This window comes from Ceratotherium simum, chromosome 14 (assembly GCF_057802395.1).
Source record: "Ceratotherium simum simum isolate JZ-2026a chromosome 14, ASM5780239v1, whole genome shotgun sequence".
Classification (NCBI taxonomy): domain Eukaryota; kingdom Metazoa; phylum Chordata; class Mammalia; order Perissodactyla; family Rhinocerotidae; genus Ceratotherium; species Ceratotherium simum.
In genome coordinates this window covers 13,613,101-13,626,918 of record NC_141913.1, presented here as the reverse complement: position 1 = coordinate 13,626,918, position 13,818 = coordinate 13,613,101, and the positions used below count along the sequence as shown (strand labels likewise).

The following is a 13,818-nucleotide window of genomic DNA, read 5'->3' as shown; positions in this document are numbered from 1 at the left end:
CAACTTTACTGTATTCGTTTATTATTTCTAACAATTTTTTGGTGGCTTCTTCAGGGTTTTCTATCTATAAAATCATGTCATCTGCTAATAGTGACACCTTTACTTCTTCCTTTCCAATTTGGATCCCTTTTATTTCTTGTATTGCCTGATTGCTCTGGCTAGGACTTCCAAAACTATGTTGAATAAGAGTGGTGAAAGTGGGCATCCTTGTCTTGTTCCTGTTCTTAGAGAGATAGCTTTCAGTTTTTCACCATTGAGGATGATATTAGCTGTGGGTTTATCATATATAGCCTTCATTATGTTGAGGTACTTTCCTTCTATACCCATTTTATTGAGAGCTTTTATCATAAATGGATGCTGAATCTTGCCAAATGATTTCTCTGCATCTATTGAGATGATCATGTGTTTTTATTCTTCATTTTATCAATGTGGTACATCATGTTGATTAATTTGCAGATATTTAACTCCATCCCTGGAATAAATCCCACTTGACCATGGTGTATGATCCTTTTAATGTTTTGTTGTATTTCATTTGCTAGTATTTTGTTGAGGATTTCTGCATCTATGTTCATCAATGATATTGGCCTGTAATTTTATTTTTTTGTGTTTTACTTGTCTGGTTTTGGTATCAGGGTAATATTCGCCTCATGGAACGAGTTAGGAAGCGTCCCCTCCTCTTCAATTTTTTGGAAGAGTTGGAGAAGGGTAGGTATTAAAGCTTCTTTGAATGTTTGGTAGAATTCACTGGGGAAGCCGTCTGGCCCTGGACTTTTGTTTTTTGGGGAGGTTTTTGATTACTGTTTCAGTCTCCTTACTAATGATTGGTCTATTCAGATTCTCTATTTCTTCTTGATTCAGTTTGAAAGGTTGTATGATTCTAGGAATTTATCCATTTCTTCTAGATTATCCAATTTGTTGGCATATAGCTTTTCATAGTATTCTCTTATAATCCTTTGTATTTCTGTGGTGTCCATTGTAATTTCTCCTCTTTCATTTGGATTTTATCAAATTGAGCCTTCTCTCTTGCTGGAGTCTCGTAATGAGTCTAGCTAAAGGTTTGTCAATTTTGTTTATTTTTCCAAAGAACCAGCTCTTAGTTTCATTGATTTTTTTCTACTGTTTTTTTAGTCTCTATTTCATTTATTTCTGCTCTGATTTTTATTACTTCCTTCTACTGATTTGGGGCTTTGTTTGTTCTTTTTTTTCTAGTTCCTTTAGGTGCATTGTTAGATTGTTTATTTGAGACTTTTGTTGTTTCTTGAGGTAGGCCTGTATTGCTATAAACTTCTCTCATAGTATTGCTTTTGCTGTACCCATAAATTTTGGTATGTCATATTTTCATTTTCATTTTCATTTGTCTCCAGGTATTTTTTTATTTATCCTTTGATTTCTTTATTGACCCAATAGTTGTTCAGTAGCATTTTGTTTAATCCTCATATATTTGTGGCTTTTCCAGTTTTCTTCTTATAGTTGATTTCTAGTTTCATATTGTTGTGCTCAGAAAAGATGTGTGGTATTATTTCAATCTTCTTAAATTTATTGAGACTTGTTTTATGTGGTCTATCCTGGAGAATGTTCCATGTGCATTCAAAAAGAATTTGTATTCTGCAGTTTTTGGATGGAATATACACTGTCTTGACTATTGTAGCTTTATAATAAGTTTTGAAATTAGGTTGTATAAGTCTTTCAACTTCCTTCTTTTTCAAAGCTTTTTTTTTTTTTTTTTAAGCTATTCTAGGTCCTTTGCCCTTCCGTATGAATTTTAGAAAGAGTTTGTTAATTTCTATTAAAGACCTATTGGATTTTGATTGAGATTGCATTGAATCTATACATCAATGTCAGGAGATTTGATATCTTAACAATGTCTCTCCATTTATTTAATCTTCCTTAAATTCTTTCACAATATTATATAATCTACAATGTTAAGGTCTTACACATATTTTGTCAATTTTATTCATAGATATTTCATTTTTTCCTGCTATTGTAAGTGATATTTATTTTTATTTCAATTTCCAATTGTTCATTGTTAGGTCATAGAAATACTGTTAATTTTTGTATGTTGATCTTCTGTCCTGTAATGTTATTAAGCTCACCCATTAGTTTTAGTAGCTTTTTTGTAGATTCCATAGGATTTTCTATATAGACTATCATGCTATCTACAAATAGAGACAGATTTATTTCTTCTTTTCATCTGGATGTATTCTTTTTCTTGTTTTATTACACTGGCTAAAACTTCCAATACAATGTTGAATAGAAGTCATGAGTATTGAAATCCTTGCCTTGTTCCTGATTTTGAGTGAAAATATTCAGTCTTTCATCATTAAGTATCATGTGAGCTTTAAGTTCTTTGTAGATGCCCTTTATCTAGTTGAGGAAGTTCCCTTCTATTCCTAGTATGTTGGGAATCATGATCAAGAATGGATGTTGGATTTTGTCAAATGCTTTTTTTGCATCTATTGAGACAAGATTTTTCATTTTAGATTGTTAATATGATGAATTGCATTGACCAATTTTTTTAAATTATCATGAAATACATATAACATAAATTTACTATTTTAACCATTTTAAGTGTACAATTCAGTGGCATTAAGTACATTCACAATATTGTGTAATCACCACTATCTAGTTCCAAAATATTTTCATCACTCCAAACAGAATCTCATACACATCCAGTCACTCCCCATTCACCCTTCCTCCCAGCCCTTAGAAACCACTAATCTGTTTTCTGTCTTTATGAACTTGCCTATTCTGGATATTTCTTATAAATGGAATCATATAGTATGTGGTCTTTGTGTCTGGCTTCTTTCAAGTAAAATAATGTTTTTGAGGTTCATTCATGTTGTAGCATGTATCAGTATTTCTTTCATTTTTGTGGCTGAATACCCATTGCATAGTAATACTACATTTTGTTTATTCATTCATCTGTCAATAGCCATTGGGTTGTTTTTACCTTTTGGCTATTGTGAATAGAGCTGCTACAAACATTTGTTTACAAGCTTTTGTTTATCACCTGTTTTTAATTCTTTTGGTTATATATCTAGGAGTAGAATTGCTGGGTCATACAATAATTCTATGTTTAACTTTTTGAGGAAGTGCCAAACTATATTCCACAGTGGCTACACCATTTTACATTCCCATCAGCAATGTATGAGGGTTCTAACTTTTCCACATTCTGGCCAACATGTTTTATTTTCTGTTTTAAAAATTATGACTGTCCTAGTGGGTATGAAGTAGCATCTCATTGTAGCTTGGCTTTGAATTTCCCTAATGACTAATGATATTGATTATCTTTTCATGTGCTTATTGGCCATTTGTATATCTTTTTGGAGAAATGTCTATTCAAGGCCTTTGCCCATTTTTAAATTGAGATATTTGTCTTTTTGTTGTTGAGTGTTGTAAGAGTTCTTTTTATATTCTGGATACTAGACTCTTATCAGTTATACAACTTACAAATATTTTCTCCCACTCTTTGGGCTGTCTTTTTACTCTCTTGATAGCATCCTTTGATGCACAAAAGTTTTTAATTTTTATGAAGGCAAGTTTATCTGTTTTTCCTTTTGTCACTTATGCTTTTCAGTGTTATTTTTAAGAAACCACTGCCAAATCCAAAATCAGGAAGATTTGCCACTGTGTTTTCCTCCAGGAATTTTATAGTTTTAACTCTTAAATTTAGGCCTTTGACTCATTTTGAGGTAACTTTTGTATGTGGTGTGAGGTAAGGATCCAACCTTTAGCTATTGATTTTTGTTTAATTCCATTGTGGTCATACTTTATGTCTTGAATCCTTTCAAATTCATTGAGATTTGTTTTATGGCCTAAAATATTGTCTATCTTGCTAAATAGTCTATGTGCACATGAAAAACTGTGTATTCTGCTATTTTTGAGTGGAGTGTTCTATAAATGCCAATTAGGTCAGGTTAGTTTTTCAGTTCTTCTATTTTTTTCTGATTTTCTGCCTACATATTCTATCAATTATTGAAAGAGTAGTGTTGAAATCTCTGACTATAATTGTGAATTCATCTGTTTCTCCTTATAGTTCTATCAGTTTTTGCTTCATGTATTTTGAGGCTCTTTTAGTAGGTGCATAAACATTTAAGATTGTTATGTCCTCTTGATAAATTGACCCCTTTATTATTATGAAATATCTCTCTTTCTCCCTAGTAATATTTTTTATTCTGAAATCTACCTTGTCTGATATTAAGATAGCCAATTGAACTTTCTTTTCATTAGTGTTAGCATGATGTATCTTTTTCATTCTTTTACTGTTAAACTATATGTATCTTTATATTTAAAGTGGGTTTTTTTATAGGCAGCGTATAGTTGAGCCTCGCTTTTTAATCCAATCTTACAACCTCTTCCTTTTAATTGGGGTGCTTAGACCATTTACATTCAATGTTACTGTTGATATGCTTGGATTTAAGTTTGCCAGCTTGTATTTGTTACTTGTATCTCTTCTTTGTCCTATCGTTCATTTTTTTCTGCCTTCTTTTGGATTAACTATCTTTTTATGATTCCATTTTATTCCCTTTGTTGGCTTATTAGCTATAACTCTTCATTATATTTTTAGTGGTTGCTATAAGTATTAAAACATATATCTTTAATTTACTATAATCTACCTTCAAGTAAAATTAAATCACTTCATATAAAGGAACCTTACAATAGTATGCTTCCATTTCTCCACTTCGCAGGTTTGTGCTATTGTTATTATACATTTTACTTCTACATTATATTAAAGCACCATAATACATTGTTATTATTTTTGCTTTAAACAGTCAATTATCTTTAAAGAGATTTAAATAATAAGAATAAAAGTCATATATCTATCCACAAAGTTACAATTTCCAGTGTTCTTCATTCTTTTGTGTAGATCCAAATTTCCATCTAGCATCATTTTCTTTCTCCTTAGAGGGCTTCTTTTAACCTTTCTTATAGTGCACATCTACTCATGATGAATTCTTTAAGCTTTTGTATATTGAAAAACTCATTATTTTGTCATTATTTTTTAAAGATTTTTTTGCTGCCTATAGCACTCTAGCTTGTCAGCTTTTTCTTTCAAAGAAGAATAAAGATACCCCAGCCATAGGTAGGTTTCTTACCCCATGCACTGAACATAGGTGAATGCTCTACTGGGACCCTGTGCAGATCTCTGGGGTTTTCTCTGTGCAGTTCTCTCCTCTCCCACACTCTGCCTTACAAACTCTAGCTGCATAGCCCTCCTTGGACTCCCAGCGATGTCTCATCAAGTCAGGGAGACTGCTGGCTCCACAAGGGGACCACTCCCTGTGCTGCAGCCTGGAAACTTGCACCAGTCATTAATTAGGGGCAGTCAGAGACCTCATTTGTTTCCCATATCTCAGTGATCAGTGTCCTTCGTTGTCTGACGTCAAATGTCTTAAAAACAGTTGTTTCATATGTTTTGCCAGTGTTTTAGTTGTTTCAGATAGAAGAGTAAATTTCAGTCATTCTTACTCTATCTTGGCCAGAAGCAGAAGTCATCGATATAGATTTTATTTGGCCTATAAGTGGGGTAAGCCTTGTTATTTAGCACTGCTCTCTGGCTTGGAAGGTCACAGAATGTGTGGAAACCATGGAGTAAAAAGAGCCTTCTTGTTAAGAGATCCAAATTAAAAGTAACTTTACCTCTCTGTCTCTAAAATTTGGGAGTTTTATACAATAACACCAATAGCCTCTTTTAGGTGTAAGTTCTCTGATTCCACATTCCAGCAGTGTTTCCTCAATTTTAGTGTGGCATTATGCACAGATGGAGACTCTTAGCTGAGGTCTAGGCCCAGTCTCCTGGGTCTTGCCTTTCTGCTTACTGCCATATTCCCCATGTTGCTGTGTTGCTGTCGTAATCTCTAGTTCAGAAGCAAGAGATAAGCGTGAATAAGTGTGTGATACAGGTTCTGGCCTCCTGCCCCCATAGCAACTCAGTTACCTCTCATAAGGTTAGATATTTATGATGTATCTTGGAACAATTTATAAAGCAATCATCTTCGGTTTTCACAACTAAAAGTGTTAAGGGGAGGCTTTGAAATTATACACTTTTTGGTTATTTATTAACATTGTCAAATTGACAAATTGACATCTGTCTTTAGCGGTCATATAGAGAGAAGCTACTGGTCCCACAGCAATTTTCTGGAAAGGAAACTCCAGAATGTTATTTTTCTGGTGTATGTATATTTAATATTTCCATCTACGTCTTTGTAAACTACTTCTTAACTGCCTGGGATCTTTATCTGAGATCATACAAGTGCGAGTCAGTGCTACTGCTTCAGCATCCAGAGAATGAGAGGAGAAAACTTTTCCTAGAATAAATGGGTAGTAAATCACTTTGTGGCCTCTTTTCCTTCCTCATCAACTCCCCTGCCCCCGCCATTCCATTGTGAAATAGGTGAAGTTGGGTAACAGTGAGTGTCTGGAGCAGGATTTGCACGTTTGGAGGTGTGTGTATGCAAAGGGAAAGCCAAGATCCTTTCATTTAGTTTGATGGCATTGGAATGGGAGCAGATGGGAGCAGATTTTGATGATTTGCATACAAACCTCTGGTCTTTCTTATCTCCAGTTGGTGGAGCCATCTCCTTCTCTTCTAGTATAGCTTTTGTACGTTACAAAATAATACTTAGGCCTTCAGGACACACTTAATGCTAAGGGGATAAAATGCTGGCATCAACATGAGCTTGTTAATAACAGCTGCCATTTCAGCAGGTCTATGAATGCACAGACTGAGGCATAGGTGTTGAAGGAAAGCACCAGCAATCTATTATGAGAGCTCCCCATTTCTAGAAACAAATGCCTCGGCGAATAGGATTATTATACTTTTGTTTTTCACCAAAATTACCTCTATTTCTAGAAAATTCTGAGTTTTTTAAAATCTTCCTTGCTTCACACATTAAAGCTCATGGCCTCATAAGTGGGCAGAACAAGCACGTGGAAAGGTAGCATTGTTTTCTCTTTTAGCACAATGTCAACTACATAAAAGATCTCTTTTGGTTGTAAGTGACTTAAATATGTAAATATTTGGGCTTGTAGTGATTTGTGCCTTTCAACTAAGCAGGATGTTAAAACAAAAGCCAAAATCTAGACAGCATCTTTTGACAGCCAGTTCAGGGACCACAGACTTGGAAAGACCTTTGGCAGTCAAAAACATCCCTCCTTTGCCAACCCAGAAGCTTTGGATCAATCCCCACTCCTCACAGTTTCCTTGGAGTACTACATAGCCTAGTTCCCACTCTTGGTATTATATTTGGCAAACAACCTCGTTTCTTTGCCAAGTTAACAATACCATGACCTAGCCAAACAGTCCCTTACAGGACACCTGAGTTTTAAAGGTGTGGCGTTTGTGCGTTTCAAATTTCAAAAGCCTGAAACTTGGCATAATTCCTGATATGCCTCATACACTTTTTCTTTCTTTCTTTTTTCTTTCTTTCTTTCCTTCTTTCTTTCTTTTTTCTCTTTCTTTCCTTCTTCCTTCCTTCCTTCCTTTTGTCTTTTTGTCTTCCTTCCTTCCCTCTCTTTCTTCCTTTTTACATGTTTTTCAAAACAATTTAGTTTACAAAAAGAAAAATGGCCATCTGACTCACAAACCAATGGCCTCCATTTGACCCCCAAAACAAGACTCAATGAAAAAGAATTGTGAGTGAGACCTCTCAGGCTTTGGTTAGTTACCTGGAGTCAGTAGCCAAGGAGTGACCTCATGCTCATGTTGCTGAGGGAAAGCACTTCTTTCTAGGGCACAGACAGTTCAAGGATGTTTTGTTGAGAGTCCTAACCTAGGTTCCTATAGTGACAGCCTATCAAGGATACTAGCACCTGCCCAGCTGGTACTAGATGATTGGCAACATGCTGGGCCCTCTCCAAAGTTACCAGATGATAACAAGCCCACTGTCATTATTTTCCATTTCCTCCCTTTCTAAAATTTGACAAATACATTACAATTATTTGGAGTAGAGGAAGTCTTTATGTAGAAAACGTATTCTAGTTTCTTTTGCTTAAAGAGATCTTCAGGCAAAAGAATGATGAACATGGAGGATTTTAAATAACCAATGGATGCTTGTGTTGAGGTAGTTTTAAAATCTGTTGATAGGACGGTGCTAACCACACACAAATGGGGGGCAGGAGAGTTCCTTCCCACTGAATTTGTGAACAAGGACTGCATGACACCTAGGTTCCTCCACACACCGTTCTAACTGGGAAGCTGATCTGACAAGAAAGAGTGAACCTCTGTTTTAGTAAGTTTTAATTCTTGATCTCAATCTCCTCATCCCCACGCCTTTCTTTTGATCTATCTTTTATTTGATATAATGAGACGTCTTGGCTTTTACATCAGTTAAAGGGTGCCATTTCATGAAATACCAAGATGGTTGCACTTTCGAAGAGTAGCATTTTCAGATCCCACATATATTCAGCCTTGACAGAAGGCTTACTGAAAAATGTCTAAAGGCTCCTACAAAGAAAAAAAGAACAGCATAGGACTAGTGTTTCTCCCTTTGAAACTAGATTTAGCCCTGAAAAGCAACCATTATGTGAATGAGAGGGATAAAGAAGATACCCAGAGGCCAGAGGATTCTGTAACGCAACGACTGAGTTTGTCTCCCTAAAATAAGCTTATGACTTGAGTCTCACATAGTTGAACACCTTACAGATCCAAAGCATGTATGTTCTAAAGATACCGACTGTGCTTGGTTTTTGTTCATGACTTATTTTGTTTCACTACAGCCCCATCAGATGGAGGGGCGAGAATGGGCCTCTGCAATTTACCATCTATGTGTTGATTTGTAACGTGCTGTACAGAAAATTCATGGGAAGGGGGGCAGAAAATCCTCCAATTGGAAATATAAACTTGTTTCATAGAAGGAGCACAAAGTAACAGCAGAGGTGAATGCTAACAAGTGACTTTCCTTTCGCTATTCAGAACAGACAGGGTATTGTGTCCCATTCTGGTTGATCCAGTCTTTGGTTTCACGGTTTTCTGCTCCTTAGGCCAGAATATTGGCGGTGCTTTTCAGAAGTTGTAATTATTACACATTGTGCCTTCAAGGCATGAAGGACCGAAGAAGCTTCAAGAATGGAAATTGTGGGTTTGGAAACAGCCAGCCACTGGGTGCAGCTTTTAGGCTTACCATCCACCAGCAACTGATCTATTCTTTTTAACAATACAGAAATTAATCCAGTGACTCCTGTCTTCCTTTCAAAATTTTAAAACAATAACGACTCGATTGCACCCTTCACCCAGAAGGAACTTTGCACATGAAAGACATAAAATGTTTTGTAGAGCAGAACATTCTTTGAAAGCTCTGGGTGGAAGAAAGCACTTGCTTGAGGAACTTAATTGATAGAAACAGTGCAGCCTGGACAGGGCTGCCTGAGTTCAAAGGCACCGCTTTTAATCCCAAACCATTTTAATTTTACTTAACTTTTATTTCTTTCTGGGTGACTAAACCAGAAACTTTTACTAATCTACTGCCAAGTCATTTTTCTTAAGAAGGTGGATATTTTACAAGATTCATAGCCAGGAGCCCTCTGTCAGGAATGCCGGCGGTATGGTTTTGTGCAGATAAAAACGGGCACAGGAAAGTAGGTCATTCTGCTTTGTATGTGGAACAGACTCTGTCTCTGGCAGGTGTGCTTGATTGAAAACACTAAGGCACTAGCCCTTCTTTAAGTCTGGAAATGTAATGCCTCTGGCAATACATGATCTTGGAAAGGGAAGCCTAGTGTTTTCATAGTTGGGATTTTGTGTCAGTAGAACAGCCAGAAGGTCAACTGTTGCAGGGAAAGTCATCCAGTTCCACACAGACGCAGCTGGAAAGCTCAGTTTCAGGAGATGACATTTAACATTTTGGAGATGAACAAGAAGAAAGCAGAAATGGCCTACTGCAGCCAGGAAATGAGTGGCTGTTGGAAGAAGCAGTTTAGCAATTGAGATCTCTCATTGCTGGTATGAGAGATCTTATAACATTGCTGTCAGACTGTCACACTATGTGATTTTTTTTTTTAAATGGCCTATCCGAGAGTTAAAGAACTTATAGAACGACCAGGTATAATCCCTTCAACAGAAGTAATTTCTTGAAAACAGCAAACGGGGACATGGGCCAGTTTTGGCTGGTCTGTCTTCATAAAATGAATCACAACACATCTGATCATTTTGACCGTCCTAATAACTAACACACATCAAAAGTGCAGCCACTTTTTTTCTTGACATTTATTCTCTAGGGAAAAAAGTGGATTTATTGAAATGATTGTACTCTCTCTTTTTTGTGACTTCTAGTCTTTCTACAGTCTCGCAAACTACTTACCTGTATTGCTCTGTTCGTTCTTTATTTTTGATGGACCAGAGTATTAGTATTAATTGGCTTTAATAGAGTATTCCAGGAGAGTTAAGAAAAAATATATCTGGTTTATTAAATGTTGTATAGACATTGTTTAGTGCACTGTTCTTTAAGGCTGGCACTATTGAATATGAAACATTAATTGAAAATCAACTGGCAAATAAGCATCTTAAAATGGCATAATCATGAACTAGTCAAGAAATGTACCAGGGCCGGCCCCGTGGCTTAGCGGTTAAGTGCGCGCACTCCGCTGCTGGCGGCCCGGGTTCGGATCCCGGGCGTGCACGGACGCACCGCTTCTCCGGCCATGCTGAGGCCGCGTCCCACATGCAGCAACTAGAGGGATGTACAGCAATGACATACAACTATGTACTGGGGCTTTGGGGGAAAAAAATAAATAAATAAAATTATTAAAAAAAAAAAAATGTACCACCTCACAGCCATTAGGATGCCTACTATCAAAAAAAAAGAAATGTTGGCACGGATGTGGAGAAATGAGACCCTTACTGCTGGTGGGAACATAAAATGGTGTAGCTACTATGGAGAACAGTATGGCAGTTCCTCAGAAAATTAAAAACAGAATTACCATATAATTCAGCACTTCTGAGTATATACTCCAAAGAATTAAAAACAGGCTCTCAAAGAGATATTTGTACACTCATGTTCATAGCAGAATTATTCACAATAGTCAAAAGGTAAAAGCAACCCAAGTGTCCATCAATAGGTGAATGAATAAACAAAATGTGGTATATACATACAATGGAATATTATTCAGCCTTTAAAAGGAAGGAAATCCTGACACGTGTTACAACACAGATGAACCTTAAAGATATTATGTTAAGTAAAATAAGCCAGTCGCAAAAGGACAAATACTGTATGATTCCACTTATATGAGAGACCTAAAGTCGTCAAATATGTAAAGACAGAAAAAATGGTGGTTGCCAGATGCTGGGGGTGGGGGCAATGGGGTGGTGTTTAGTGGGTATAGAGTTTCAATTAGGGAAGATGAAAAAGTTCTGGAGATGGATAATGTCGTGATGGTTGCACAACAGTGTGAATAACGTACTTAATGGCACTGAACTGTCATACACTTAAAAATGATTAAAATGGTAAATTTTATATTATGTGAATTTTTTCAAAATAAAATATTAGATCAGGAAGTTACCTTAAAAAAAAAGAAAGAAATACAGAGTGGGGTAACGGACACCTGATGCTGCCTTCAGTGGACTCATATGCTTCGTCATTGTTTCCTGCCTGCTCCAGGAACCAAGGAAGCTTTTTTTGGTGTACTTTAAATTACTTAAGGCCCACACCTTATCTTGCCTCCTTGTCGAGAAAGAATTCACTGCTCCACTTTTCTTCCCCACCTCTCCTACTGTCCCTATGTCCTCACCTTCATTGTAGGGGTCAGCCAGAAATACATAGAGCCATTTGGTTGAGAAACACTGATCACATGGATGTCCATGTAAAATGCTCAGATTGAATCTGTTAACAAGTTGTCTTTTATCACCTTGGTAGAAGGACTGTGGGAAGGGAAATTAAAGGTGCAGGGGAGTTCGGTACTGGAGAACTCTAGAACTGTGAGCTGATTTTGCCCCCAAAGACTTTGTACCAAATTATAACCGTGACCTATATGATGAAGAGACAGGTGAATCCTTACCACGGAAAGGAGTTTTAATTTAAGAGGAACTTAATGACAATTTAGTTTGCTTTCACAAAGTCATCCTTGGTAAGAGCTGTCCCTGGAAAAATGTGGTTATGCAGGATTCATGATAGTCTTGGCCCAGGTTGGGTTGGTTTTCTCCCCTCCATTTATAAGCAAATTACACAGGCTAAGATATAACTGAATTGCTTCCTTACCCCTCACTAACCTGAATTTCAGGATTCATGCCACCCCAGATTTGGGGAAGTTGGACGTTGGACGTTGTATTGGCTTTGATAGCTGTACACGTTCCTCCACTTCTAAAATTTCTCTAAATATGCTTTAATATCGCATATTGAACAAAGACGAGAGATGTGTTCCTTATATAAGAGCTATGGCAATCCGTATCCTTGCATCAAGGGCCCACCTCCGCAGATTGAGACGATGAGACCCACCAAGAAAAGCAGAAAGTGATTTTGCTTCAAGAAAAATCCTTGAAGTAAATCTCCTTTCTCTATTCCTCCAAGCTTCCGCAGGTTCACTCGATCCAACAGTGTGACGACAGCAGTGCAGGCCGACCTGGACTTCCACGATAACCTGGAAAACTCTCTGGAGTCTATAGAGGACAATTCGTGCCCCGGCCCCATGGCCAGACAGTTCTCCCGGGACGCCAGCACCTCCACCGTCAGCATTCAGGGCTCAGGAAACCATTACCACGCCTGCGCAGCCGACGATGACTTTGACGCGGATTTCGACCCTTCGATTCTGCCTCCCCCGGATCCCTGGATTGACTCGATCACCGAAGACCCCCTGGAGGCCGTCCAGAGGTCAGTGTGCCACCGGGACGGCCACTGGTTTCTGAAGCTTCTGCAGGCAGAGCGAGACCGCATGGAAGGGTGGTGCCAGCAGATGGAGCGGGAAGAGCGGGAGAACAACCTGCCGGAAGACAGTAAGTGCCGCCGCCGCGCGTCTGCGCAGCGGCGCGGGGCTGGGCTTATCTGTGGTTTAGACGTCGGCCTTCCCTTCCCTGCCGCTTGCCCTTGTCTAGCCCTGCAGTTCCACACCAGAAACCAGAACATGTGGACGAACTAGGCGATTGCAGCTAAGAGTCCAGGCGCCCTTGCGCTGTACAATAGAAGGAAAACCGCTGGGCAAATGTCTCACCATCTCTAGCTCTAGATCCGTGACTTGTAACTCTAGATCTTTTCTTCTCTCAAAAATACCAGGCTCAACGTGGGGGTGGCCTCATGTTTCTAACGTGGTTTCTCTTCCCCAAGATATTCCTGAAGTGGTGCTGATTCTCAGGGAGTTAACAATAATTCTAACCACGGACACACGTGCATTGGGCATTATAATCTTACAGTTTTATTACTTTCATTAACATAAAATATTAAAACAAGGCTGGTCACTTATAAGCCAGTAGAGGCCACACTTATTTACATTCTTAAACCTGTTTAGCATGCACTGTGTCAGGTTTTAGAGAGGCAAACCTTCAGCCATTAAAGCAATTAACACAAAGTCCAATTTAATGGGTTAAAATAATGATAAAATGAATGATGAATAAATAAATAACGGAGGCCTTGCACACCATTATTTTCAAACTCAGCCTTTTAACAACAATTCCTATTAACAATTGACAAAGAAGTTACCAGATTACCTCAATTCTAAGGCACGTTTTGCACAATTTCAACAACTCCAAAATTGGGATGTAGTTTATAATCAGTGTATATTTTAATGTTGCATGTTTATTTTCCTCTGAAAAACTACTATTAAATGAATAGTGGATCTTCCAACTGATGATATTTTTGAATCAAAGAAATTTAGTGGTAGGCATTAAAGCCTATC

The 13,818-nt window shown here is 37.6% G+C and overlaps 1 protein-coding gene across 9 annotated transcripts in view; it reads left to right on the top strand.

The window, feature by feature from the left end:
- DLGAP1 (DLG associated protein 1) overlaps positions 1–13,818 on the top strand; it is an 853,945-nt gene that overhangs the window by 815,622 nt on the left and 24,505 nt on the right. For all 9 annotated transcript variants that reach the window (XM_087439065.1, XM_087439064.1, XM_087439062.1 and 6 more), the window contains one exon: positions 12,501–12,922. In XM_087439065.1, coding sequence (XP_087295191.1) covers positions 12,501–12,922 — 422 coding nt within the window. The remainder of the gene's footprint in view (positions 1–12,500; positions 12,923–13,818) is intronic.